This window comes from Erpetoichthys calabaricus, chromosome 3 (genome assembly GCF_900747795.2).
Source record: "Erpetoichthys calabaricus chromosome 3, fErpCal1.3, whole genome shotgun sequence".
NCBI classification, from domain to species: Eukaryota; Metazoa; Chordata; class Cladistia; order Polypteriformes; family Polypteridae; genus Erpetoichthys; species Erpetoichthys calabaricus.
Genome location: NC_041396.2, coordinates 20,655,964 through 20,680,841, shown reverse-complemented (window position 1 = coordinate 20,680,841; position 24,878 = coordinate 20,655,964). Strand labels below are relative to the sequence as shown.

The 24,878-nt window shown below is 41.7% G+C and overlaps 1 protein-coding gene across 2 annotated transcripts in view; it reads right to left on the bottom strand.

Moving 5' to 3' along the window:
• Positions 1–24,878, bottom strand: part of dennd2c (DENN/MADD domain containing 2C) — a 218,023-nt gene that overhangs the window by 112,230 nt on the left and 80,915 nt on the right. For both annotated transcript variants that reach the window (XM_028796440.2, XM_028796441.2), the window contains exons 2-4: positions 17,067–17,999; positions 7,398–7,531; positions 3,580–3,692 (exon numbers count right to left, since the gene is read on the bottom strand). In XM_028796440.2, the coding sequence (XP_028652273.2) occupies positions 3,580–3,692; positions 7,398–7,531; positions 17,067–17,785 (966 nt within the window). In that variant the 5' untranslated portion in view covers positions 17,786–17,999. The remainder of the gene's footprint in view (positions 1–3,579; positions 3,693–7,397; positions 7,532–17,066; positions 18,000–24,878) is intronic.

Sequence of the window (24,878 nt, the reverse complement as noted above, 5' to 3'; positions counted from 1 at the left end):
GCACACAATACTCCAAATGTGGTCTCACTAGTGCATTATACAGCCTGAGCATAATGTTCTTTGATTTATATTCAACATTTTCTATGCTATAACATAACATTTTACCTGCCTTTTAATCTCTTCTGCGCACTGTATAAATGATGGAAATGTTGTGGCAACATAAACCCCTAAATCCTGTAGGACAGCATCTTCCATCTTGTATTTATAACTGCCATTTCTGCTGCCAACGAGTAGCAATTTACACTTATCTGCGTTAAACTGAATGTTCCGAGTATTCACCAGTTCTGAAGCTTGTCCAAGTCTTCCTGAGTTGTTTTCATTGCCTCCTCAGTGTCTGCTATTCCTCCAATTTTAGTATCATCTGCAAACTTCACAGGTTTACTAACTTTACTGAAATCAATGTCATGAATGCAAATCAGAAAAATGAATGGTCCAAGGACAGACCCCTGAGGGCTTCCACTGATGACTTTGCTCCATATGGAGTATTCTCTTCTTATCTGTACTCTTTCTCTCCTACCAGTTGACCAAGTTATGAACCAGTTTTGCAGGTTACCGCTGATACCTATGGTTTCTAGTTTCAGATGTAATCTTCGGTGTGGGATGACTATATCAAAGGCTTTTTGAAGGTCTAGGTAAATATTTTAGCTCTTGCCAGCTATTGCAGTTGCCTTATGAAGTAATCCCAAAGACTGCTTTGGCAAGGGCAAGATCTACCTCTCATAAACCCAGGCTGGCTGACAATTAGTATTAGGTTAGATTAGATAAAAGTTATTAATTCCAAAGGGAGCTCAGAAATGTAAAAAACAAGCATACAGACTCACAGGACAAATAATACTGTACAACCAATTAATTAATCAATCAATCTCTAGGTAAATAAATAAATACTGTATATAAAAATAAATGAATGTACTATATATCATGCAGAAATTTCAAAATGAACTTAAAACAGCACGTCAGGAGAAAGCATAGAATTGCCTAATAGCTGTGGATAGAAACGACCCCCAGAGGCACTTATTAACACACCATGTTGAAATGAGCCTTTGGCTAAAATCTGCTCCATGGCAGCGCCTCCTGGAGGGGCTGAGGGGATTTTTCATGATGGCATCCAATTTTGCCACCATCCACTTTTCCACAACAGCTCCCAGTATGTCCAGGGTTTGCCCGGTGATGGAGCAGGCCTGCACAATCAGTTTGCTTCCCCAGGGGATCACAGAGTAGAACACCACACTGGCTACTATGGACTGGTAGAACATTTCCAGAAGCTCGCTGCAAACATCAAAAGACCGGATTTTCCTTAGGAAGTCTAATCTGCTCCAACCCTTCTTGCACAGCGCCAATGTGTTGTCAGACCAGTTCAGTTTGTTGTTAATGTGAACCCTCAGGTACTTGCTGCTCTGCCCAACTTCCACTTCTTCCCATGAATGGTGACTGGTCTCAGAAGCTTCTTGTCATGCTGAAAGTCCACAACCAGCTTTTTTATCTTGCTAATGTTGAATTTCAGGTGGTCCTCCAACATTCCTGTACTCTGATTTGTCTCCATTACTAATGCAACCTATGATGGATGAGTTATCTGAACATTTCTGTAGGTGGAAAGCTCTGGTGTTGTGCTGGAAGTCTGTTGTGTGGAGGGTAAACAAGAAGGTGGCTAGGCCAGTTTCCTGAGATGCTCCAATATTACACTCCACCATTTATGTTATTTTCACAGAGGTGAAGAGCGAAGACCTCAATCACAGACCAGTTCCTCTTGTACCAGAGACAACTGTTTCTGCATTCTATGCCTTAACAAAAATCTCAAGAAGTCTCAAAAGTCAGCATTAACAGTTAAGTTGAGTATTTGTTCCTGCTGCTGAAGTTCATGTCCTTTGCTGCCTTTTTTAAGGTCTATATGTGATTTTGGGCTAGCAATCCGCTGTAAGATGAAGAAACTATTTTTCAGGAAGCAGGCTCATCTCTTTTGGTCATAGCGTGATGTTACTGGCAAGACAACTAAGAGTTGTAATTTCCAGTGCCCACACTACCAAAGCGTTTTATGTCCCCACTAGATAGATAGATAGATAGATAGATAGATAGATAGATAGATAGATAGATAGATAGATAGATAGATAGATAGATAGATAGATAGATAGATAGATAGATAGATAGATAGATAGATAGATAGATAGATAGATAGATAGATAGATAGATAGATAGATAGATAGATAGATAGATAGATAGATAGATAGATAGATAGATAGATAGATAGATACTTTATTAATCCCAAGGGGAAATTCACATAATAATACACTACTATTCTGTACCACCTGCAGGTCCTTTATTGTCATGGGCCTCCAAAACACTCTATTGAAATCAGCAAGTTTAGAATATCAATGAAAATTTTAAATATTGAGAAACACACAAACATTTTACAGTAATGTTTCATCACCACTCCATTACTGTAGAGAAGACTTTAAGCAGCTAAACGACAGGAAGGAATTGAGTCTCGCAATAGAAATCTAACATGTCTGTCTATGCTCTTCACGGAAAAGAGGAAGCCGCTCTCCCAAAAGCAATGTGCCGCCGAGTCTGTCACTAGCCACGCTCACCAGTACGAATATTTCTGCTAAATGTCTCTTGACTCACAAAGTAGGAGGATAGAATTACTCACTTCTGAGCTGAAACGCAGGCATGATAACCATCACACTTTTATCACACCCTGTGTGTAGACACATCACACTCTGGGGTGCAATGATGAACGTTGTAAGCCAAACAGCTGACTACAGGTGAGAAGTACCTGTGTGGCAAACTACAAGCCTGGGCAGCTTGAAAAACAAATCTGTACATTAAGAACAAAGTGAACAGAGACTGTATTTTATACAGTGAGATTTGCAGAGATTCACTTTGGTTTTTAATCCATGTAATAATAAAAACACTGCTTTATCATATTAAATTTGTTATTTATGATTTAAGAAAAAACAACAAAATGTTTTAAAGTATATTATACTATTCTAATCTTCCTAGAATTACTTTTCTAACATATTGAAACCTTAAAATATGCTTCACCAACTTTATGGGATGGTACTTACTAAGAAAAGCTGTACGCTGTCACAAGCATGTGCAGAGGAGGCAGTCAATGGGCTTGACTAATGGTGAAACAACAGGACAAGGGTTGGCGAGGTGCACTAATGTCTGTTCTTCTCCCCTCTACAGATCATCTGATGGGAAAACCACCTGAAGCCAACCAGGTTTCACGTCCATCTCCAGACCACACTCTCTTACTGACCACATTTCTGCCTGTTCCTGCTGGACTCTCCTGTTCCTTCCCACTACCTATAAAGTCAACCACCTGCCTTTACCTTACTGTCCTGCTCTGGACTCAGTCCTCAGAGACAACTCGGCAGCAAACCCATTACTCTTTGATAGAAACCATACAATATATGGGGTGGTCCCAAACTTTTTTCTGGCTCTCTTGTGTTTCTTTTATAACACATAATAAAGATGGAATTCCTATTTCTCTGAAGCTACTTTAATGAAAAAGTATCCTCACATTAAGAACAACTAAAGCTAAGAAATGTCCAGAAAATGGTGAAGTTGTGAGCTGACCTTTGGCGGCCGACCCTGTACCCCTAGTGATGCCTTCCAGGGTGACGCATTAGGTTTAAGCATACAAAATGTTGATAGCTTCACATCTTCATATGGGTTCTCCTTGGCATGATCTGAAAAAGAACAGAATAAGAAAGATGTCACCAAAAGATTAAGACACAACAATCTCAAACTGACTTACCTCAGTGAATAATAATAATTTTATTTATATAGCACCTTTCCCATGCTCAAGGCACTTACAGAATATAAGAAAGAACAGCAGGGTATAAAGTATATAGCACTGTATACAGACAGACAATAACTTTGAATAATGTTAACGTTTACCCCCCCGGGTGGAATTGAAGAGTCGCATAGTTTGGGGGAGGAACGATCTCCTCAGTCTGTCAGTGGAGCAGGACGGTGACAGCAGTCTGTCGCTGAAGCTGCTCCTCTGTCTGGAGATGATCCTGTTCAGTGGATGCAGTGGATTCTCCATGATTGACAGGAGCCTGCTCAGCGCCCGTCGCTCTGCCACAGATGTCAAACTGTTCGGCTCCGTGTCTACAATAGAGCCTGCCTTCCCCACCTGTTTGTCCAGGTGTGAGGTGTCCTTCTTCTTTATGCTGCCTCCCCAGCACACCACCACATAGAAGAGGGCGCTCGCCACAACCGTCTGATAGAACATCTGCAGCATCTTATTGCAGATGTTGAAGGACGCCAGCCTTCTAAGGAAGTATAGTCGGCTCTGTCCTTTCTTACACAGAGCATCAGTATTGGCAGTCCAGTCCAATTTATCATCCAGCTGCACTCCCAGGTATTTATAGGTCTGCACCCTCTGCATACAGTCACCTCTGATGATCACGGGGTCCATGAGGGGCCTGGGTCTCCTAAAATCCACCACCAGCTCCTTGGTTTTTCTGGTGTTCAGGTGTAGGTGGTTTGAGTCGCACCATTTAACAAAGTCCTTGATTAGGTTCCTATAAGCCTCCTCCTGCCCACTCCTGATGTAGTCCACGATAGCAGTGTCATCAGCGAACTTTTGCATGTGGCAGGACTCCGAGTTATATTGGAAGTCCGATGTATATAGGCTGAACAGGACTGGAGAAAGCACAGTCCCCTGCGGCGTTCCTGTGTTGCTGACCACAATGTCAGACCTGCAGTTCCTGAGATGCACATACTGAAGTCTGTCTGTCAGATAGTCCACGATCCATGCCACCAGGTATGAATCTACTCCCATCCCTGTCAGCTTGTCCCTAAGTAGCAGAGGTGGATTGTGTTGAAGGCGCTAGAGAAGTCCAGAAACATAATTCTTACTGCACCACTGCCTCTGTCCAAGTGGGAGAGGGATTGGTGTAGCATATAGACGAAGAGGACACACACATCCATTATCATATGTACAGAATCAGATGAGTCGCCCGTTCACCTAACACACACGTCTTTAGGATGTCTTAAGTCAGCAGGTTAGTGAGGGCAGAGGCTTGCCAACAGAGATCAATGATGGGCCAGGTTTGAGTGGAGAGGCCTGGTGAAGAGCTGTATATGGTGCTTTAAAGTGGATGAGTGAGTCAGACATCATACCACCAAATGAGAAATACAAAACCTGTGTAGTCAGGCCCAGAGCTTGTTAAATGTTTGTATATTTGATTCTTTAACTCCCTATAATTATCCCTCCTATGTGTATTTAGTTATTAAAAACAATAATTTCAATCTGCTTAATGGTCATGGTCTTCTGTTCCCTGTCAGCTTGGCACCATTTGGGTATTTTAACTGGATTTTAGTGATCATAGTTACAAAATAAGACATTTAAGAATAAATTATTCTGCTATAACAGAAATATTCAGTTGTGTTGTAAAGGTTCAAATAACCAAACAATAAAAAAAAACTTAAACACGCCTTCTTCAACATTTCCTTTTCATCTTCTCACACTTCTATGTGGGGTTGATGTGCCTCTTCAGCCTTCTCCATATATCTTGGACCTGTACGTCGAGTTTTAAAGTCTACCACACTACTTGAGAACTTATTCCATGTTTGAATATATTACTCACCCCTGCTTTCTCTGCTGTTCTTTTTCTGGTTTTCTGTGGTGGCGATCTGCACTACCACCTCCCGATCAAAGCACCGTGATGTCCCTACACTGATGGATTAAAAGCCTGAAGTCCACATGACCTTCATCATCAAGTTCTTTCATGTGAACCCTGAATACCATGAGGACTGATTGAGGTCATTGATGTTATGTAGAATGCCTCGAGGGGGCTGGGTGGTTTCGTGGCCTCAGAACCCCTGCAGATTTTATTTTTTTTTCTCTAGCCGTCTAGAGTTTTATTTTTTTGTTGTTCTTTCTGTCCTCCCTGGCCATTGGACCTTACTTTTATTCTATGCTAATCAGTATTGCCTAATTTTATTTCTTATATATTTTGTCTTTTTTTCTCTTTCTTCATCTTGTAAAGCACTATGAGCTACATCATTTGTATGAAAATGTGCTATAGAAATAAATGTTGCTGTTATTGTTGTTGAAGATAAAACTTCCTAACGTTTGTGTGAAATTTACCCTTAACAAGTTTCTGTATTCTTGATTAACTCATTTTAAAGTCACAGAGAATGAATGTTGTACTAGTTTAAGACTAACTTAACCTACTATACAAACGTAACTAATAATTAATAAATTAGAACATTAGAACAATCTAGACGAAAACAGGCCATTCAGGCCAAACAGCTTACCCGTCCCCTGGACATAATTCCCTTCATAATTTCAAACACTTGTCACACACAAGCGAGGAGGGAGCAGCTGAACGGATCAACGGAGCGTGATACTTCGTAGGGAATAGGTTTGGAACAGAGCGCGAACTCTTCTCTCTTTTGTTTAGCAGGAAAACTGAAGAGCAAACAACCCCATAAGAAGTCACGCACTCGAGTTCCCTTCTGTGTTCACAATCGCACCCCCATCCCAGTCTGATGACATCACTTCCGGTTCCACGCTCCTACATCACCCAATGTCCCTTGGATTTTCCCATTAACCTTTGTACTTATCTTCTTGTCCGTCCGATATCTAAATCCTCCTGTTATACCAACATGTCGTACCGGTTGTATTCTTTATGTATACGAAAGTCTTGATTAGACGAGCAGACCTCACATTATACAGGGCAGGAAAACCCCAAACCTTTATAAGAGTGTTGTCTCTTCCTTTCACTCACACACTTCACTTAGGTCTTCTCTTAATCTTCTTTTGCTTAAACTGTAAAGGCTCAGCTCTTTTAATCTTTCCTCATAATTCATCCCCTGTAGCTCCTCTAATCAGCCTAGTAGCTCTTCTCTGGACCTTTTCTAGTGCAGCTATGTCCTTTTTGTAGCCTGGAGACCAAAACTGTACCCAGTACTCCAGATGAGGCCTCACCAGTGTGTTATAAAGCTTGACCATAACCTCCAGTGACTTGTACTCCATACATCAGGGCACTATATAATCTGACATTCTGTTAGCCTTCTTAATGGCTTCTGAACACTGTCTGGAAGTTGATCAGCTTGAGTCCCCTACGACTCCTAAATCTTTTTCTTTCGGTGGACTCTCGATTTTCAGACCTCCCATTGTGTATTCAAACCTCACATATTGTATTTACTCCCTACATGTAATCCTTTATATTTACTGACATTAAATTTCATCTGCCACAAATCTGCCCAAGCCTGTATGCTGTCCAAGTCCTTCTGTGATGATTCAACAGATTATCGATTATCTGCCAGTCTATCTACTTTAGTATCACCTGCAAACTTAACCAGCTTGTTATTTATAAATTAATTGTAAATTTATAAAAAAAACTATTTGGGAATTTTGACCACTAAAAACTTACAGACAATGTCCTCGTAGATGTTGTCCTCAGATAGTGTGTGGTACAGACCCGAATGGCCACACTCCAGCGCCTCCTGCTGGCTCTTCGACTCGAGAACGCGCAGCTTTTCAGCATCTTCAAACTCAAATGATTTCCTGGCAGATATACAAGAAGGCAGCATTAGTATCTTCAGGGGTGCAAAGCAAAATACAAAGGAGGAAGGTCTAATTTCTTTGTTCTAACCTCATATCACAGAGCTCAATGTCACCATTCTCTTATGTGTTGGAAAAGTTGGACAGTACGGTGTGTATGGCTGACTTAATGAGACACAAATAGACAGTTGTGCTAATAAACAGTAAATATTACAGCTTTCACTACAGTGAAATACACAATGTGAGTTTCCCCTTGGGATTAATAAAGTATCTATCTATCTATCTATCTATCTATCTATCTATCTATCTATCTATCTATCTATCTATCTATCTACAGTTTGCAGTGTATTTATGTAACCATTCTGGACTGACATCATGATAAGAATTGACAGGGTAGTCCCAAGTTTCCGAATTGGAAATCCAACTTAAGGGAGCGTTCCAGTTGAAAATTCCAACTTTCCACTTCTAATGGAACGCAGCACTGTGTGTGTTTGTGTGTGTGTGTGTGTTTGTTTGTCTGGTCCTTTAATAGAAGAATAGGACTCTGAAGGTTGGCAGCACTCTATGCATGTGGTCACAGGGCTTCAATTAGATCTATGCAACAGTAGGAGAACTTCCCACTGTTTCACGAAAGTACAATATGGCCCAGCATTAAACGTCCCACTCAGCCAGTCAAATATAAGAAGTGTGGAGTTGGGAGAAGACTAGCTGGCAATATATTATATTTAGCATAGCAACAGACAACAGTCGGGACCAAATACAAACAAGCAGAAGCAGGGGTCACTCCAGCACTGAAACCAAGGACTATGGACATAGCAGCGTAACCTAAATCAGTACCACATGGGTTGTTCCAGAAATAACCTTCTGAACTATGAAGTCTGGATCTTACAAAAATACAACAGTCCAATACCCAGAATACATCAACACCCACATAGGGCACCACAAGCCTGAGTTCAACAATGAAACAGTATGGGCATAATAGCACACATTAGTTGAAAACTAGACATAAACCAGCAGTCAATCCATGAAATTTTTGAAAAACATGCAGTTTGGGTGTAGCAATAGACAAAAATCAAATACTGAGCAGAAACCACTAACCACAGGGGCACTCCAGGACCGAGCTCAACAATCATGGAGTCTTGGCGTAACAACCGACAATAGTTCATTATCACACAGTAACCAGCAACCACAGGGGCACTTCATGACTGAGTTTGAGAACCATTGAGTCTGGACACAGCAACGCACAATGGCGTAATTGTCAGCCTAAACCAGTAGCCACAGAAAATCCTGCTGGACTGAATCTGAGAGCAAAGGAGCTTGGGCATGGCAATAGACAACATTACTATGTGTAACATAATAAAGTAACAAAAGGGAGTGCCCCATGGCCATGTTTGAGAAACATGGCATCTACAGATCTAAAGATAAAAGTCATGAAATCTCTTATATATATTTCTCTTCTGGTTCGTCCTGCTTGCACTTCAAACACTGGTCCCGCCCACACCCGGCTGACAAGATATTTCTCGATTCCTATTCGGCCTCTTCCAAACCCTTCCCCACGCTACCTGCAGCTCCTCTTCAAAATCAGTCCCGCCCACACGCAGCCGACATGGCATTTCTTGATTCCTATTCGTCCTCTTCCATGTCATGCACTATACTGGCCTGCTGAGCGTAATACATCCAACAAGTACTCGAGGTGCTGCCACAACGGTAAAGTAGCTTTACCACCTTTGTGGGAGCCACCTGTGTCTTTACAACAGCTTCTTACACAGCAAACATCAGAAGCTAAAAATTATCGTGAACACATTCGAGAATACAACTCTTCTCTAGCGTTTGCTTCCATGGGTGCACAGATAACTCAACCTCCTGGCCACGGACCATACTGTTTAAAATACACGGGAAAATTTATCACCAAATCTCTCCACTATACGCTAACACTTCTACCTCTCCAGGATATGGACAGTTGTATGTTTTTGACACAGCGCAAGCTGCTGAAGTACGCTTACAAAATAAAGCAAACTCTGCATGCAGCAAAAATGTACTTCTCCAGCTAGATTCCATGCTCAAAACCATCAACCCCTTCGCTAAATCATACAAACACATGCATGAAATTGCTCAGTTCAATCCAACAGTATCTGTACGAATGGTTTTCAAGGAAAACCCTAGGCAGGATTTACGACGATACAATGCCCCGACATGTCACACCGATGTTGCAGCGATTTTCGTCGGAGAAGATGATGAAACGCCGGCCGAAAGGGACATTTGCATCTATCCCATAGGCAAATCCTGTAAACAGATTTCCACGCTCAATATGAATTGCGATCCTATGGTTTACCCACTTTTATTCCCTTACGGAGACATTGGTTGGCACAAAGATTTACAACATGTTACCGATAAAAGAACCGCCATGCGAATAAGGCTTACTCAATGCCAATTTTACGCGTACAGAATAGCAATGAGGAATACATGTAGTATTTTGCACTCCAGCGGCAAACTATTTCAACAGTACGTCATAGATGCGTATGTTAAAACAGAGGGCGTGCGTCTCAACTATCTCAGATTACATCAATAAGATCTACGCGTGGAACTATCGCACTGCAAGCAAACGCTGAAAATAACAACGTATAGGCAAAATGATCATATTATCGTCCACATTTCCAGGAAGTCCAAGATACATGCAACAAAACTATCAGGATGCCATGGCCATAGTACGTAAATTGAGAAAGCCTGATTTATTTATTACTTTCACATGTAATCCTGCTTGGCCGGAAATTCTACATGCACACTGCATCTTTCAAGAAGTATTTCTTCTTGATTTCTGAATTTCTTTCTCATCGTTTTCCGTTCCTATTCTTACACCGGCGGCGGGTGTCGGCTAGTAGTTAATAATCCAAAATTGAATATAAAATTGCAGCCACAGGTGGCACTCCAGGACTGAATTATAACCCCATGGCATATTCAGAAGACAAAAGTTTAATATGAACAAGGGACCGCAGAGAACCATCTTCAACAAATAAGAAAACAGACAGGAGGTGAGTGAGAAAGACACCTCGAAAATAATGACAGTCTGAGTCTGAGAAGCAGGATTTACAGGAACATGCTCGAGAGAGGGGAGCACCGGTGAAGAGACGTTCACACTCACGTGAATACCAAGGAAAGGCATTGAAGGTTTACACAGAGCAAGAGATAGCAATTATTTTTAAATTATTCTATTACCAGTCTGCTACAGGTACCATATCTAAGTTTGCATAAAAAGCCATTTTTGTTGTGTGGTGGGGACACAACACCCAAAAGTTACCATTGACCCCTAGTGGCCCTGGGCATACATTATACAGGAACTCATTTGTTCCTGAAAACAAAGTTGCTGTGGTGGGAAAACACCTAAAGTTAATGCTTTTGACAAAGTTTTGCACCACATGACACTGCAGAACAAACTGGACAACAGCAGGTTGAAAACCCAAGCAAGATATTCCTTCATTCTGTTTACTCCATTACAAGTTCTTAGAGTGCTGAAGCGTATCAGGAAGAACCATCTCTGGACTGGATTCTGGTTAAACAAAATTAGATATGACCATATACAGTACTTGCATCGACATATTTACAGAGCACAGTCACTCTACTCCATATTAAGCCTTCCATAACAGGTACTATCATGATGCTCAAGAGCAACGAGTCCAATTAACGATGGTGAGGGGCAGGACAACTGGGTGGTATCGAATGGAGCACAGAGATGGTTTTGAACAAGATTTCTTTTCCGTGGTTAACCAGGCAGGAGTGGTTTCACTGACTTTTGAATCCTCCCAGGGTCTGATTCTCTACGCATTGTCAAAGTGGAAGAGTTACACTCTGGGCTGGCTGGCGGGCTACTGTTAAAACGTCTTGAAGAGGGGTTATTTCACTAGTGATCACAGCAGGGAGTACCACTTGAGTTGCAGTGTAAAAGTGAAAGGAGCTTTAAACAAGCAAGCAACACAGGGTCTGAAACTTCAGCCCATGGTGTATTATCTGATACGACCTCACCTCTGTTAAGTGACAAAGATGCACATAAGGGGGTCTTTCTATAATATGGACAACCTGCCTTTGAGTGCACAGCAGTGCTGGATAATCACAGCTTAAAATTTCCAAATAACATGCCACTCCCATATGAGCTGAGCTGCCTGACCATCATTGACTTTTTGCAAACAATCCAGAACAATTCCTCCAGTTAGCATTTGGCTCATTTGAAATGTTTCTGCAGGCGCCTCCTAATAACTAGTGCAGCCTCCTTCAATTGTGAGTGCATGTGACCACATGATTCTGCGGGAAGGGTGCCAGTTTTGGGGATGCTGATCTTTTCTCAGAGCCTCAGTTTCCAACCACCACCCCCACCATACCCCTTGCTGTGGATTGCTGGATGTTCTCTCACTACTTCTGGCACGGGCCCAAAACATTTTCCTATGACCTCATTTTCAAAACTAGGCCATAAGCAGACAATAAGGTGTAGAGCAGCCAACATGATGACATCACCACCCCAGGAGCACCCCCAGCTCCACACTGAGCCAGGAAAGTAATGAAAGAGATCCGATTTCAAGAGTCAGTGGGCTGAAGAGGAAAAGATCCCCCTCTGCTTTTATAAAAATTAAATTTCCCCTTTTCTTAGAATCCCAAACTACTCCTGCAAGCCACCAGTGGGGCACCCTCCTCATGGACTCAATGCCCAATGATTTTAGCAGCCAGCTTCACTTTCTGTAATATTTCTGTTATCAGCCCATTCTTTATGTACATTTATTCACAGAGCTTCAGGAAAACGTTAAGTCAGTTCTCAGGGGTGGCCTGTTATTGTACAAATGGTGTTTTTAAAGGACAAGCAGGGTAGGTGGTGGTGGGGGGATAGACAGGATGATACTTCAGACTTGGGTGGGACAGGAAGGCGCTAATTAGACATTCACTGTTTATTATAATACTAACTCATGAAGGATATATGTAAAGCACAGCCTTCAGGAGGTATCCTAAGTCATGTCATGCAGACATCATTAACCGGCTCCGGCATCATCTTGGGGCAGTGTGAAGAAGGCTCTCGTCTGAACAAGACGGACTGACTGTTTTTCAAACATCTCTTTTCTGTTGTATTTTGGCTATGCAATATATGGGGATCACTATGGTGTCCCAGCTCTTTATGATGTTACTTGTGTCTCATTACAATATACTGTATATACAGGGTGGGCAAAAGTAGGTTTACAATTGTGAGTATGAGAGGCAGGTAATTTGAGCAATTACAAGATCGTACCCAAGTGCATTGTGCCAATCTTTTCATTTAATAAGTTAACAAAGCTATTGAGTTAACAAAGCTATTGGAACAATCATAACTTGCATGTCTTTTTTCATATGAACAACTATAACCCTACTTACTGTGGCATGGGGGTTAAGGATTTGGACTTTAAAACCTGAGGTTGTGGGTTTAAATTCCCCCACTGACACTATGCGACCCTGAGCAAGTCACTTCACCCACATGTGCTTCAAATGGAAAAAGAAATGTAACCAATTGTGTCTCAAATGTTGTAAGTCGCTTTAGAAAAGGGTGTCAGCCAAATATATAAATGTAATACCTGGCAATAATATGAAATCAAGGTTAAAGCTAATTTATGAAACAACATACTACTTTTATTGAAGATTACAAAATGACCTCAAAAGTTCAGAAGCAGTGTCTCTCTGACCAAACAGTGAATGTTGTAAGCTAGAATGTCAAAGGTCCCAATCATGATCTAAAGAGAAAAAAAAGCATTCTCTTACCTAACAGGCCTAAATGCTAAGATTGTATTTTTACAGGAGACTCACTTAAAAGTAAGGACCAGCTTCAACTGCAAAGAATTTGGATTGGTCACATTTTTCACTCCATATATTCAACGAAAACTAGAGGTGTGGGAATCTTAACACATAAAACAATCTCATTTGTAGCATCAGACACATTATTGGATCCTGAAGGGCAATTTGTTATAGTGATGGGTAATTTATTCAAATCTAAAGTAATGTTAATAAATCTATGCACCTAACATGAATGATAGAGATTTTATCCAAATGTTATTTGCATCTATTCCCAATATGAATACTCATAAAATTATAATGGCTGGAGACATTAATTACAGAATATTTTAAATCCAAACCCTAGATAGGTCTTCAACTACAGTGGTGATAACATCTAATAACGCAAAAGGAATCACACAATTTAAAATGGATCATAACTTATCAGATCCATGGATTCTTAAATCAAAACTCAAGAGAGTATTCCGTCTTCTGACCAGTACATGATAGTTACTCAAGAATTGATTATTTCTTTATCGATAATAATTTACTGCCCACTATCAAATTTTGCAAGTTGTCTCCGATCACGCCCCTCTGATCTTACAGCTTGAATCACTGTGCCCAACACACTCATTTTATAGCAGGCGTCTTAACGCCCAGCTGTTAGCAGATGTGAACTTTACAGAATACAAGCAAACCGATTCCTTTTTAGAAACAAATGCATCCTCAGAGGTCTCTGCAGGAATACTCTGGGAAACTCTGAAGGTGTTTTTAAGAGGACAGATTATTTCATATCATTCCCATAAAAATAAATTGTAGACTAAGAAGGCATCAGAGTTAATCAGCAGAATTACCAGAATAGATCAAGAATATGCTGTCTCCAAATGAGGCACTTTATAGGAAAACACTGGTTTTGCAATCATAATAACAAAAGAACAGCTCATAAATTGTGACATCATTACCATGAACATGGAGAGAAGGAGAGAAGATCTAAGCTCAAAAACTCCACAAATGAGAAGTTCACAGTGCAGTATCAGAAATTACCAACGCAGATAGAGATTAAATCATTGACCAGCAAAATATACTGTAACTCACACACTTAGGGAACACTATAAGTTCTTATATTCTACTCAGTTTAAAGAAGATAAGACAGAATCTAATGAGTTTCTTGAATCATCATGACTACCATAGACAGATATTCTTAGTGCAGAGGAACTGGAAAAACCTCTGACACTTACAGAATTACTGGATGCTATAAACTCACTCCAAAGTGGGAAAGCAGCAGGCTCTGATGGCTACCTAGTGGAAATATATTAAAAATGATCAACTAAGTTAGCTCCACTATTATTAGCAATGTCTATAGAAGCTAGAGACACCAAAAGTCTTTACCAACTTTCCAAAGAAAACTAAGGACTTATTAGAATGTGCATCATACAGACCAATTTCACTTCTGAATGACAATGTTAAGATACTCTCCTAAGTTCTAGCTAGAAGGATTTACTAAAGGCAGACACTTAGCTTCAAACCTTCAGCGTCTGTTCAATGTAATATACTCACTTATAAAATCTAACATACCAGAGATTGTATTATCTTTGTATGGAGAAAAAGCATTTGATACGGTTGAATGGGACTATCTATTCACCACATTGCACAAATTTGGGTTTGGCCCAAATATATGTGCATGGATAAAATTAGTTTATACCAGTTCTTAAGCCTCTGACTGCATTAACAACATGATCTCAAATTACTTCAAACTAAAACATGGACAAGGATGCCCTGTATCAAAAATCCATCCATCCATCCATTTTCCAACCCGCTGAATCCGAACACAGAGTCACGGGGGTCTTCTGGAGCCAATCCCAGCCAACACACGGCACAAGGCAGGAACCAATCCCGGACAGGGTGCCAACCCACCGCATGTATCAAAAATGCTTTTTTGCAATTGCCATTGAGCCATTGGCTATTCAGTTTTGAAATTCATTGAAGATAAAGGGGATTATCAGAGAAGGACTTGAACAGAAAGTACCACTATATGCAGATGATATGGTACTGTATATACAGTATCAGATCCATACACATCCTTACGAGTAGTCCTTAATGCACTAATAGAATTTCAAAAGATATCTGAACTGAAAATCAATTTGAATAAAAGTAAGCTTTCTTAGTGAACTCTCGAGCACAGGATACTAGAATGAGCATCTATCAGTTTATTTAATCAGAATAGTTTAAATATCTAGGGGTAAACATCACAAGTAAATATAAAGATCTTTTTCAACACAATTTTACATGATTTGAACAGATGGTCTACCCTACATCTCACATTAGCAGGGAGAATCAACACTATCAAGATGAACATCCTTCTCTAACTTCTTTTTCTATTTTAGAGCATCCCTATACACCAGCGGTTCTCAAACTTCTTTAGAATTTCTTGCGTGGTGGTCCCTTTAAAAATTGTTCGATGGCTTACGGACCCTATTATTAAAAATTTAAAAATCAATAATATTTCAAGAAAATTGGGGGCGCCAAATACTTTGCACAAGGGTGCCACATACCCACTGCGCAGCACTGCATAGGTACAGGCTGCTGTGAATAAAACATTTTTTGCCAAACAATTATTTATTCAGCAAATATTACGTACATCTTAGTTATTAAATTTAAGTTGAAATTTTAATGGGATGGATGCATCTGCTTTGCCTTAACCATTTGAGTTGAGCGGGCAATTTCACCACTTAAAAACACAAAAAATGTACAAAAAATGTAAAATATGTTGTTTGTTATCTGTATCCACCTTTAGCGCTCTTATTTGCTTCTAAAATATACGAAAACTGTTCGCAAGTGTTTTGATTCTACGAAAGAATTGATCATTTTTGATTATGATAAAAAAAATAAGGGCTGGTTTGTGTCGAGCGATAACGGTGGGAAAACAATGTGGTGGCAGCGAATAACGGAACAGCGGATTAGTGGTCAGGTCTAGGTGGTGGGGGTAACGACGGAGCTCAGTCACTTAGTTCCCCTCAGATGGTAAAGTTTAATAATTATAAAAATATAAATAGTATAAATATGCAATCGCTTCTCACGGTCCCCCCCCCAGTTTGAGAACCGCTGCAACATATTAACAAATTGCTCTTTAAGAAATTAGACTCAAATATAACCTCATTTATTTGGAATTTGAGTCCTAAAGTAGAAGGTGGCATGGCACTACCTAACTTTCAATTTTATTGCAGAGCAGCAAATATAGAAGCTATAAAGACATTGACACAAATTGATGAATATGAAAGTCTGGTCTGCAAGAGAAACACAATCTTGCTGTACTTCTTTATATGCACTGCTTTGTGACCCAGAAAATACTCTACATGATAATCACCTTTATCTACCCTCTCAAACCTACACATTGCATACAATAATACAATGTTCAAAACTTTTTTTAAATATGGATATATCCAGTTAGTCAAATTTTAGAAGAAGCATTTATATCGGGAAAGGATATTCTCCCTTCCTTGATGTTTTTAAAGATTTGCTCTTGCTGTTGGCTCTATTCTCTTTCTCTTGGTTGGGGGATACATTCTGTTTTGTTAAGTTAAACTTTATTGTACGTAATGTTCTCTTCAAATAAAATAAAATAACAGTAAAATAAAGATTTGAAGTCGAACGAAAGTAGACAGAGGACCCAGAAATCATTGCTTGCTTTTCTAAGATCCAGTCTTAACCTGGTACTTATCCTCTCCTCATCAGTACCTCATTTTTGTACCCCAAAGGTCGGTACCTGTTAGTTCTCCCACGTGCAATGCCATCTGGAAGGCTGGGTGGCGGATAGGAGGGCAGAGGAAACGTCTGATCCACTCCACGTCTGGCTGTTGCATGGCTGCTCCCAAGAACATAATCATCAGTTCTCAATCCTCTTCCTTGGGGTCCATGATCCCCTGCATACTTGAATGTACGCTGAGGCTTGGGCACTGGGTTGATAGCGGGTTCCTCCTGGGGAGTTTTTGCTGGTTCCCCACTTTCTTCCGACTCCCCAACTTCCCCATTTTTCTTGTTCCTGGGAGTATCCTCCATTCTCCTCCAAAAGCCCCGAGATGTATAAAAGTTTCCCGGAGGGAGGGACTTCCCCAAGTCTGTGGCCCAGCCACCATTTTCCACTTTGTCCTCACCCTCCAATGTTTCAAAGACCTTGGCTGATGTGTAGTCAGTGCTACACGAGTTCTTGCGGTGCTGCTTCTGGTGGACACTGTGCTCTTTCCATTCTTCCCTAAAGTCCAGGCCTAGGCTTTTTGCCTTGGTGAGGCCAGTCTTGCTGCACGATCCCTCTGAACCATCAGAAAGGGTGCGAGAAAGCAAAGCATGACGTGACGGCCCCGGCTGCTGAGTGCGGCCTTCCCACTGGGAGATCTTCTGTTTGATGTTGATACCCGGGTGCCGTGACTGAGCCCTGCCAGACGATGGGGAGTACCATGGGACAGCAGTGCCCACTGAGGAATGCATGGTGGAGTAGACGGCACAGCCTATTCACTTCCTAGCCATTCTTGGCTATCTGTGTGGCCCACGTAAAGAAACTGAGCATGTGTGTCCAAAGAGGAACACGTCCACTCCAGTCAGGCATGAGGCATCTTGGCAAAAATGGGGAATGTGGGCATCCTTCATTACAACTGTGCTGAAGCCCAAAGGTGTCCATAGGCAATGGCTTTAGGGAAAGTATCTGTAGGGAGAGGAAAAAATAAAAAGAGAGTTTGGATTAATGGGATGAAAAACCCTTGAAAAGATGAACAAATACATGAAAATTACCAAAACAGAAAATGAACACGATCTCCTTTTGAACACAGCTCATGGGTTTCAGCTAAGGTAACAGTTTGGTGATTCTCACCCATTTTGACACAAATACATTCTACTATTCCTAGCGTCCATGTTCACCGCCAAGAAATTCAATTAACAGCAGCTGCTTGAAAGTTAGTGAACCCTTCAGAATTTTCCACATTCCTGCATAAACTTGACTTAAAAAATCAGATTTTCACACAATTCCTTAAAGTAGATATGGAGAACCCAGCTAAACAAATAAGAGAAAAATATCAAACTTGGTCATTTAGTTATTGAGGAAAATCACCCAGTATTAGATTATTACATATCCATGAGTGGCAAAAGCATGTGAACGTTTGCTTTTAGTATTTGGTGTGATCCCCTTTAGCAGTAATAAGTGCAAATAAACATTTCCGGTAGGACTTCATCAATCTTGCACATCGACTTGGAGGAATTTTAGCCCATTCCTCCATATAGATTGCCTCAACTCAGGGATATTTCTGTGGTTTTGTCAAATGAATTATATGCCTCAGGTCCTTCCACAACATTTTTATTGGGTTAAGGTCAGGACTTTCACTCGGCCATTCCAAAACCTTTATCCTATTCTTCTTCAACCACTCTTTGATAGAACCACTTGTGTGCTTGGTGTCGTTGTCATGCTGTATGACCCAGTTTCTCTTGACATGTCAATCCACAGACACATGTCCAGACATTTTCCCTTAGAATTCGCTGGTATGATTCAGAATTCATTTTCCCATCCACAGTGGCAAGCTGTCCTGGCCCAGACACAGCAAAACGGGCCCAAAGCAGGATCCTACTACCACCATGTTTCACAGATGGGATGAGGTTCTCATACTGGAATGCAGTGCTTTTCTATCTCCAAATGTAACACTTCTCATATGAACCAAAAAGTTTTATTTTGGTCTCACCTGTCCATAAAAACATTGCTCTTCAGCAAACTGTTCTTGGGAAGCAATGTTTTTTTTTTTTTGGAAAGCAGTGGCTTTCTCCTTGCAAGACTGCCAGCTCAACCATTCAGGAAAACAAGATCTCCATTAGCCAGCTGCAGTTTTTGTCTTATAGCTTTATGATGCAACTTTCCTACAAAGCACCTCAGAATTGCTTCAGACTCTGCCTGTTGTGGTCCCTTTTCACATTTAACTGAAATATTGAACACCACATCCAAGTGATTTACAGGTACAGTACAAGTAGATGTGTGTTATGAAGGAGCCAACCAAGAAGTCAGAAGTCACCAAAAACAGAACGAACAGACAGACAGACAGACAGATACACAGATAGACAGATACTTTATTAATCCCAATGGGAAATTCACATTACACATACTGCCTGATAAAACAGAACTTTATCCCAAGCTTCTATACAACTAAAGTAGAGATGAATCCATCTCGATGTACTGTGAGTGCCAGATAAAGTGAAGTGACTCACTCAGGGCCATAACTGAATAGAAAAGTGTGTGTGTGAGAGTGTGTGTCCTGAGTTGTTCCATTCCAAGGATCTGATGGGGGCAGAATTGGAGGTAGCACAGTCTTGATGGAACATCAGAGGTCACAAGCCTTCTTTCTGAATCTAAGGTAATATTCAATGACCACCCAAGTCTACCAAAAGCAATTATAGTAACCAACTCTCCATGTGAATTTCCCCTTGGGGATTATAAAAGAATCTATCTATCTATCTATAGTGCCTTTCACATCTATCTATCTATCTTGCCAATACACTCATGCTACACACACACACAATTTGGAGTACTAATTAAACTGTCTGACATGCCTTTGGGATGTGAGAGAAAGCCAAACCAAAATAGGAGAATAAGAAAACACCACACAGTCAGTGACCAGACTGGGGTTTTAACCTAAAATTCTGTGACTGTTAGGCAACAGTGCTGTGCAACTAATGTTGCTTATAATATATACTGCTCAAAAAAAATTCATGGAACACTTTTTAATGAGAGCACAGCATCAAGTCAATGAAACTTCTGGGCTATTGATCTAGTCAGTTAAGTAGCAGAGGGGCTTGTTAATCACTTTCAGCTGCTTTGGTGTTAATGAATTTGACAACAGGGACACTAGAGGGGCAACAATGAGACGACAACCAAAAACAGGAATGAATGGTTTAACAGGTGGAGGGAGGCCACTGACATTTCTCTCTCCTCATCTGTTTTGTCACTCGTTTTGCATTTGGCTACGGTCAGTGTCACTACTGGTAGCATGAGGCCATACTTGGACCCTACAGAGGTGGCACAGGTAGTCCAATTTCTCCAGGATGGTAGGCACATCAATACGTGTCATTGCCAGAAGGTTTGCTGTGTCTCCCAGCACAGTCTCAAGGGCATGGAGGAGATTCCAGGAGACAGGCAGTTACTCTAGGTGAGGTGGACAGGGCCCCTTGTTGAAGGTCCTTAACCCATCAGCAGGACCCATAGGGTATCTGCTCCTTTGGGCAAGGAGGAACAGGATAAGCACTGCCAGAGCCTATAAAATGACCTCCAGCAGGCAGGCCACTGGTGTGAATGTCTCTGACCAAACAATCAGAAACAGACTTAATGAGGGGGCCTGAGGACCCGACGTTCTCTAGTGGGCCCTGTGCTCACTTGCTCGATTGGCATTTAGGTATCGGGATGAAATCCTAGGACCCATTGTCAGACCCTATGCTGGTGCAGTGGCTCCTGGGTTCCTCCTGGTGCACGACAATGCAAGCAGTTCCTGGAGGATGAATTGATACCATTGACTGGACCCCCCACACTTGCCTGACCTCAATCCTATAGAACACCTCTGGGTGGGACATTATGTTTCAGTCCATCCGACGCCTCAGACTGTCCAGGAGCTCAGTGATGCCCTGGTCCAGATCTGGGAGAAAATCCCCCAGGACACCATCCTTCGTCTTAAAACATGCCCCCACAATGTTGTCGGGCATGCATACAAGCACATGGGGGCCATACAAACTACTGCGTACGATTTGGAGTTGCTCCAATGAAATTTCCGCAAAATGGACGAGGCTGCCTGCCACATCGTTTTTTCATTTTGATTTTCGGAGAGTCTTTGAATTCAGCCCTCTGTAGGTTGATAATTTTCATTTCCATCGAACGATGTGGCATCCTTTTATTTCCTAACACATCACCATATCAGTCTTTATCAGTATAGATAGCCAGCAGGATTTTTTTCCCATTGAGATCTGATGTGTTTTCAAAGTGTTCCTTTAATTTTCTTGAGCAGTTTATAATGGTGCCTTATAAAGACAAGATAGCTGCTGTTTCATTTCTCACCTCTGACTCCCTACATGACCTTGAATCTGTTTAACTGCCAAAGAGAATTATATGGAACCATATTTGTAAACCAACTTGGACTAATGTTCAGAACTAAAAGGTGCCATTTTAAATAAATAAGATTGCTAACTTCTATTTCCACCACTGGCCATTATCCCTGAGTCAGTACAAAAATGATTCAGCCTCACAGGTGAGCCGCGTCATCATGCCACACTGTGCTCCACTTTCTTCTTGCTAGACATGAAGTTCCGGTTGTGTCGAAACAATAAAAAGGAATGGGGACAGCTTGGGTTGAGGTTCAGGTTCTGGCTGGGCCACTCAAAGCCTTTCACAGAGTCATCCCTAGCTCATTCCTGTGTTGCCTTTGCATTGAGTCTTGATGGAAGGGGAACCTTCCAGGGTACCTTTCAAGGTAGGTTTCATTAAGAATGTCTCTAGTTCCACGCAGAGTCTCTAGAAAGTGACCATCAGGTTTCTTGGTGACCACTCTTACCAAGATCCTTCTCCTACGACTGTTCAATTGGGCTGTATGGTCATACCTAGAAAGAGTTGTAGTCGTATGAGACTTATCCCATCAAAAAATTATGGACACCATTGTGTTCTTGGGACCCTTCAATGCTGCAAGAATTTTTATTGCAGCCTTCCCCAGATCTATGACTCGGCACAATTCTGTCTCTAAGCTGCATGGGCAATTCCTTCAACGCTTGGTTTTTTTGTTCAAATGTGGGATCTTCTCTTGACAGGTGTATTCCTGCTCAGTCTAGTCAATTGAATTTACCAAGGTGAACTCTACACATTTCAACAATGACAATTAATAGAAGGGGAAAGCCTTAGCCAAGGCAAAGGGTTTGAATACTCGTGATAATGTGATTGTAGCTTATTTTTAATAAATAATAAATTAGCAAAAATTTCTAAAATCCCATTTTTGTTTTGTTATTCTGGGGTATTGAGTGTTGCTTTATGTGGGGAAAAATTATTTCAAATGATTTTAGCACAAGGCTGTGTAGTATAGTGGATCCGCAGCCCAGGAAAAAGGGGGCAGATTTTAAATTTAACAATGGACGTGCTCGCGCTGGGGAGTGGAGCAGATACAGTGCATCCGGAAAGTATTGACAGCGCATCACTTTTTCCACAATTTGTTATGTTACGGCCTTTTTCCAAAATGGATTAAATTCATTTTTTTTCCTCAGAATTCTACATACAACACCCCATAATTACAACGTGAAAAAAGTTTACTTGAGATTTTTGCAAATTTATTAAAAATAAAAAAACTGAGAAAGCACATGTACATAAGTATTCACAGCCTTTGCCATGAAGCTCAAAATTGAGCTTAGGTGCATCCTGTTTCCCCTGATCATCCTTGAGATGTTTCTGCAGCTTCATTGGAGTCCACCTGTGGTAAATTCAGTTGGTTGGACATGATTTGGAAAGGCACACACCTGTCTATAGAAGGTCCCACAGTTGACAGTTCATGTCAGAGCACAAACCAAGCATGAAGTCAAAGGAATTGTCTGTAGACCTCCAAGACAAGATTGTCTCGAGGCACAAATCTGGGGAAGGTTACAGAAAAATTTCTGCTGCTTTGAAGGCCCCAATGAGCACAGTGGCCTTCATCATCCGTAAGTGGAAGAAGTTCGAAACCATGAGGACTCTTCCTACAGCTTGCCGGCCATCTAAACTGAGCGATCAGGGGAGAAGGACCTTAGTCAGGGAAGTGACCAAGAACCCGATGGTCACTCTGTCAGAGCTCCAGAGGTCCTCTGTGGAGAGAGGAGAACCTTCCAGAAGGACAACCATCTCTGCAGCAATCCACCAATAAGGCTTGTATGGTAGAGTGGCCAGACGGAAGTCACTCCTTAGTAAAAGGCACATGGCAGCCCGCCTGGAGTTTGCCAAAAGGCACCTGAAGGACTCTCAGACCATGAGAAACAAAATTCTCTGGTCTGATGAGTCAAAAATTGAACTCTTTGGTGTGAATGCCAGGCGTCACATTTGGAGGAAACCAGGCACCGCTCATCACCAGGCCAATACCATCCCTACAGTGAAGCATGGTGGTGGCAGCATCATGCTGTGGGGATGTTTTTCAGCGGCAGGAACTGGGAATCTAGTCAGGATAAAGGGAAAGATGACTGCAGCAATGTACAGAGACATCCTGGATGAAAACCTGCTCCAGAGTGCTCTTGACCTCAGACTGGGGCGACGGTTCATCTTTCAGCAGGACAACGACCCTAAGCACACAGCCAAGATATCAAAGAAGTGGCTTCAGGACAACTCTGTGAATGTCCTTGAGTGGCCCAGTCAGAGCCCAGACTTGAATCCGATTGAACATCTCTGGAGAGATCTTAAAATGACTGTGCACCAACGCTTCCCATCCAACCTGATGGAGCTTGAGAGGTGCTGCAAAGAGGAATGGGCCAAACTGGCCAAGGATAGGTGTGCCAAGCTTGTGGCATCATATTCAAAAAGACTTGAGGCTGGAATTGCTGCCAAAGGTGCATCAACAAAGAATTGAGCAAAGGCTGTGAATACTTATGGACATGGGATTTCTCAGTTTTTTTATTTTTAATAAATTTGCAAAAACCTCAAGTAAACTTTTTTCACGTTGTCATTATGGGATGGGGTGTTGTGTGTAGAATTCTGAGGAAAAAAATGAATTTAATCTATTTTGGAATAAGGCTGTAACATAACAAAATGTGGAAACAGTGATGCGCTGTGAATACTTTCCGGATGCACTGTCCATGCGATCTGCCACAACGAGTGCTCGTTGCCGGGTTGGTGTGGGGCGCTCAACTGACCATGAATTGCCTTGCTGGCACGTGCGGGTGGTCTGATTGTTTCATTATCAGCTCAGGGTACCAATCAGACGATCGCACCTGCAGTCGCTCCCTAGCTTATAAAAGGGAGTGCAAGATCTGAAAGGAAGAGAATAGAATGGAGGTTAAAGTGAGAAAGAAAGGGAGAAGAAGGAAGGAGATGGATGGAGCTGGTGCGCGCAAGCTCAAGAGCGGGAGCAGAGATGGGCAGCTGTGTGGAGAGCCCCTGGAGAGGAGCGGGTGGCCAGCGCCCAGGGGGCTGCTTTAGTTAGCGACTTGGGGTGGGGGGGGGGGCTTTGGGTGGGATCTGGAGTGATCAAGTGGCTGCAGAAGCCCCGGAAAGCAGTGGGAGTCAGAGGTTTGGACTGACAGCCCCATGGCCTTTGGAGACCCAAGCCTAAGTCTGGAAAAGGGAGTCTTAACCATAGCCATGAGAAGGCAGGGACCGGGACCTGTGGAAGGTCAGCTGTGTCTGTTAGTAGGGCGACTCCTCTGCTGCAAGGCCGCATGGGAATAAGCAGAGAATACGCCATTTAAAAGAAAACTGCACATAGCTTTTATAATACAAAGGACCCTTTCCTGCCAGCTGGTTTTAACCTCATTTTAATGGATTTATTCATTCTAATTTTAGCCTCACCTGTTTAATTAGATTATTTATTTATTTGGGAACTATGCATTGCACTTTTTGAAA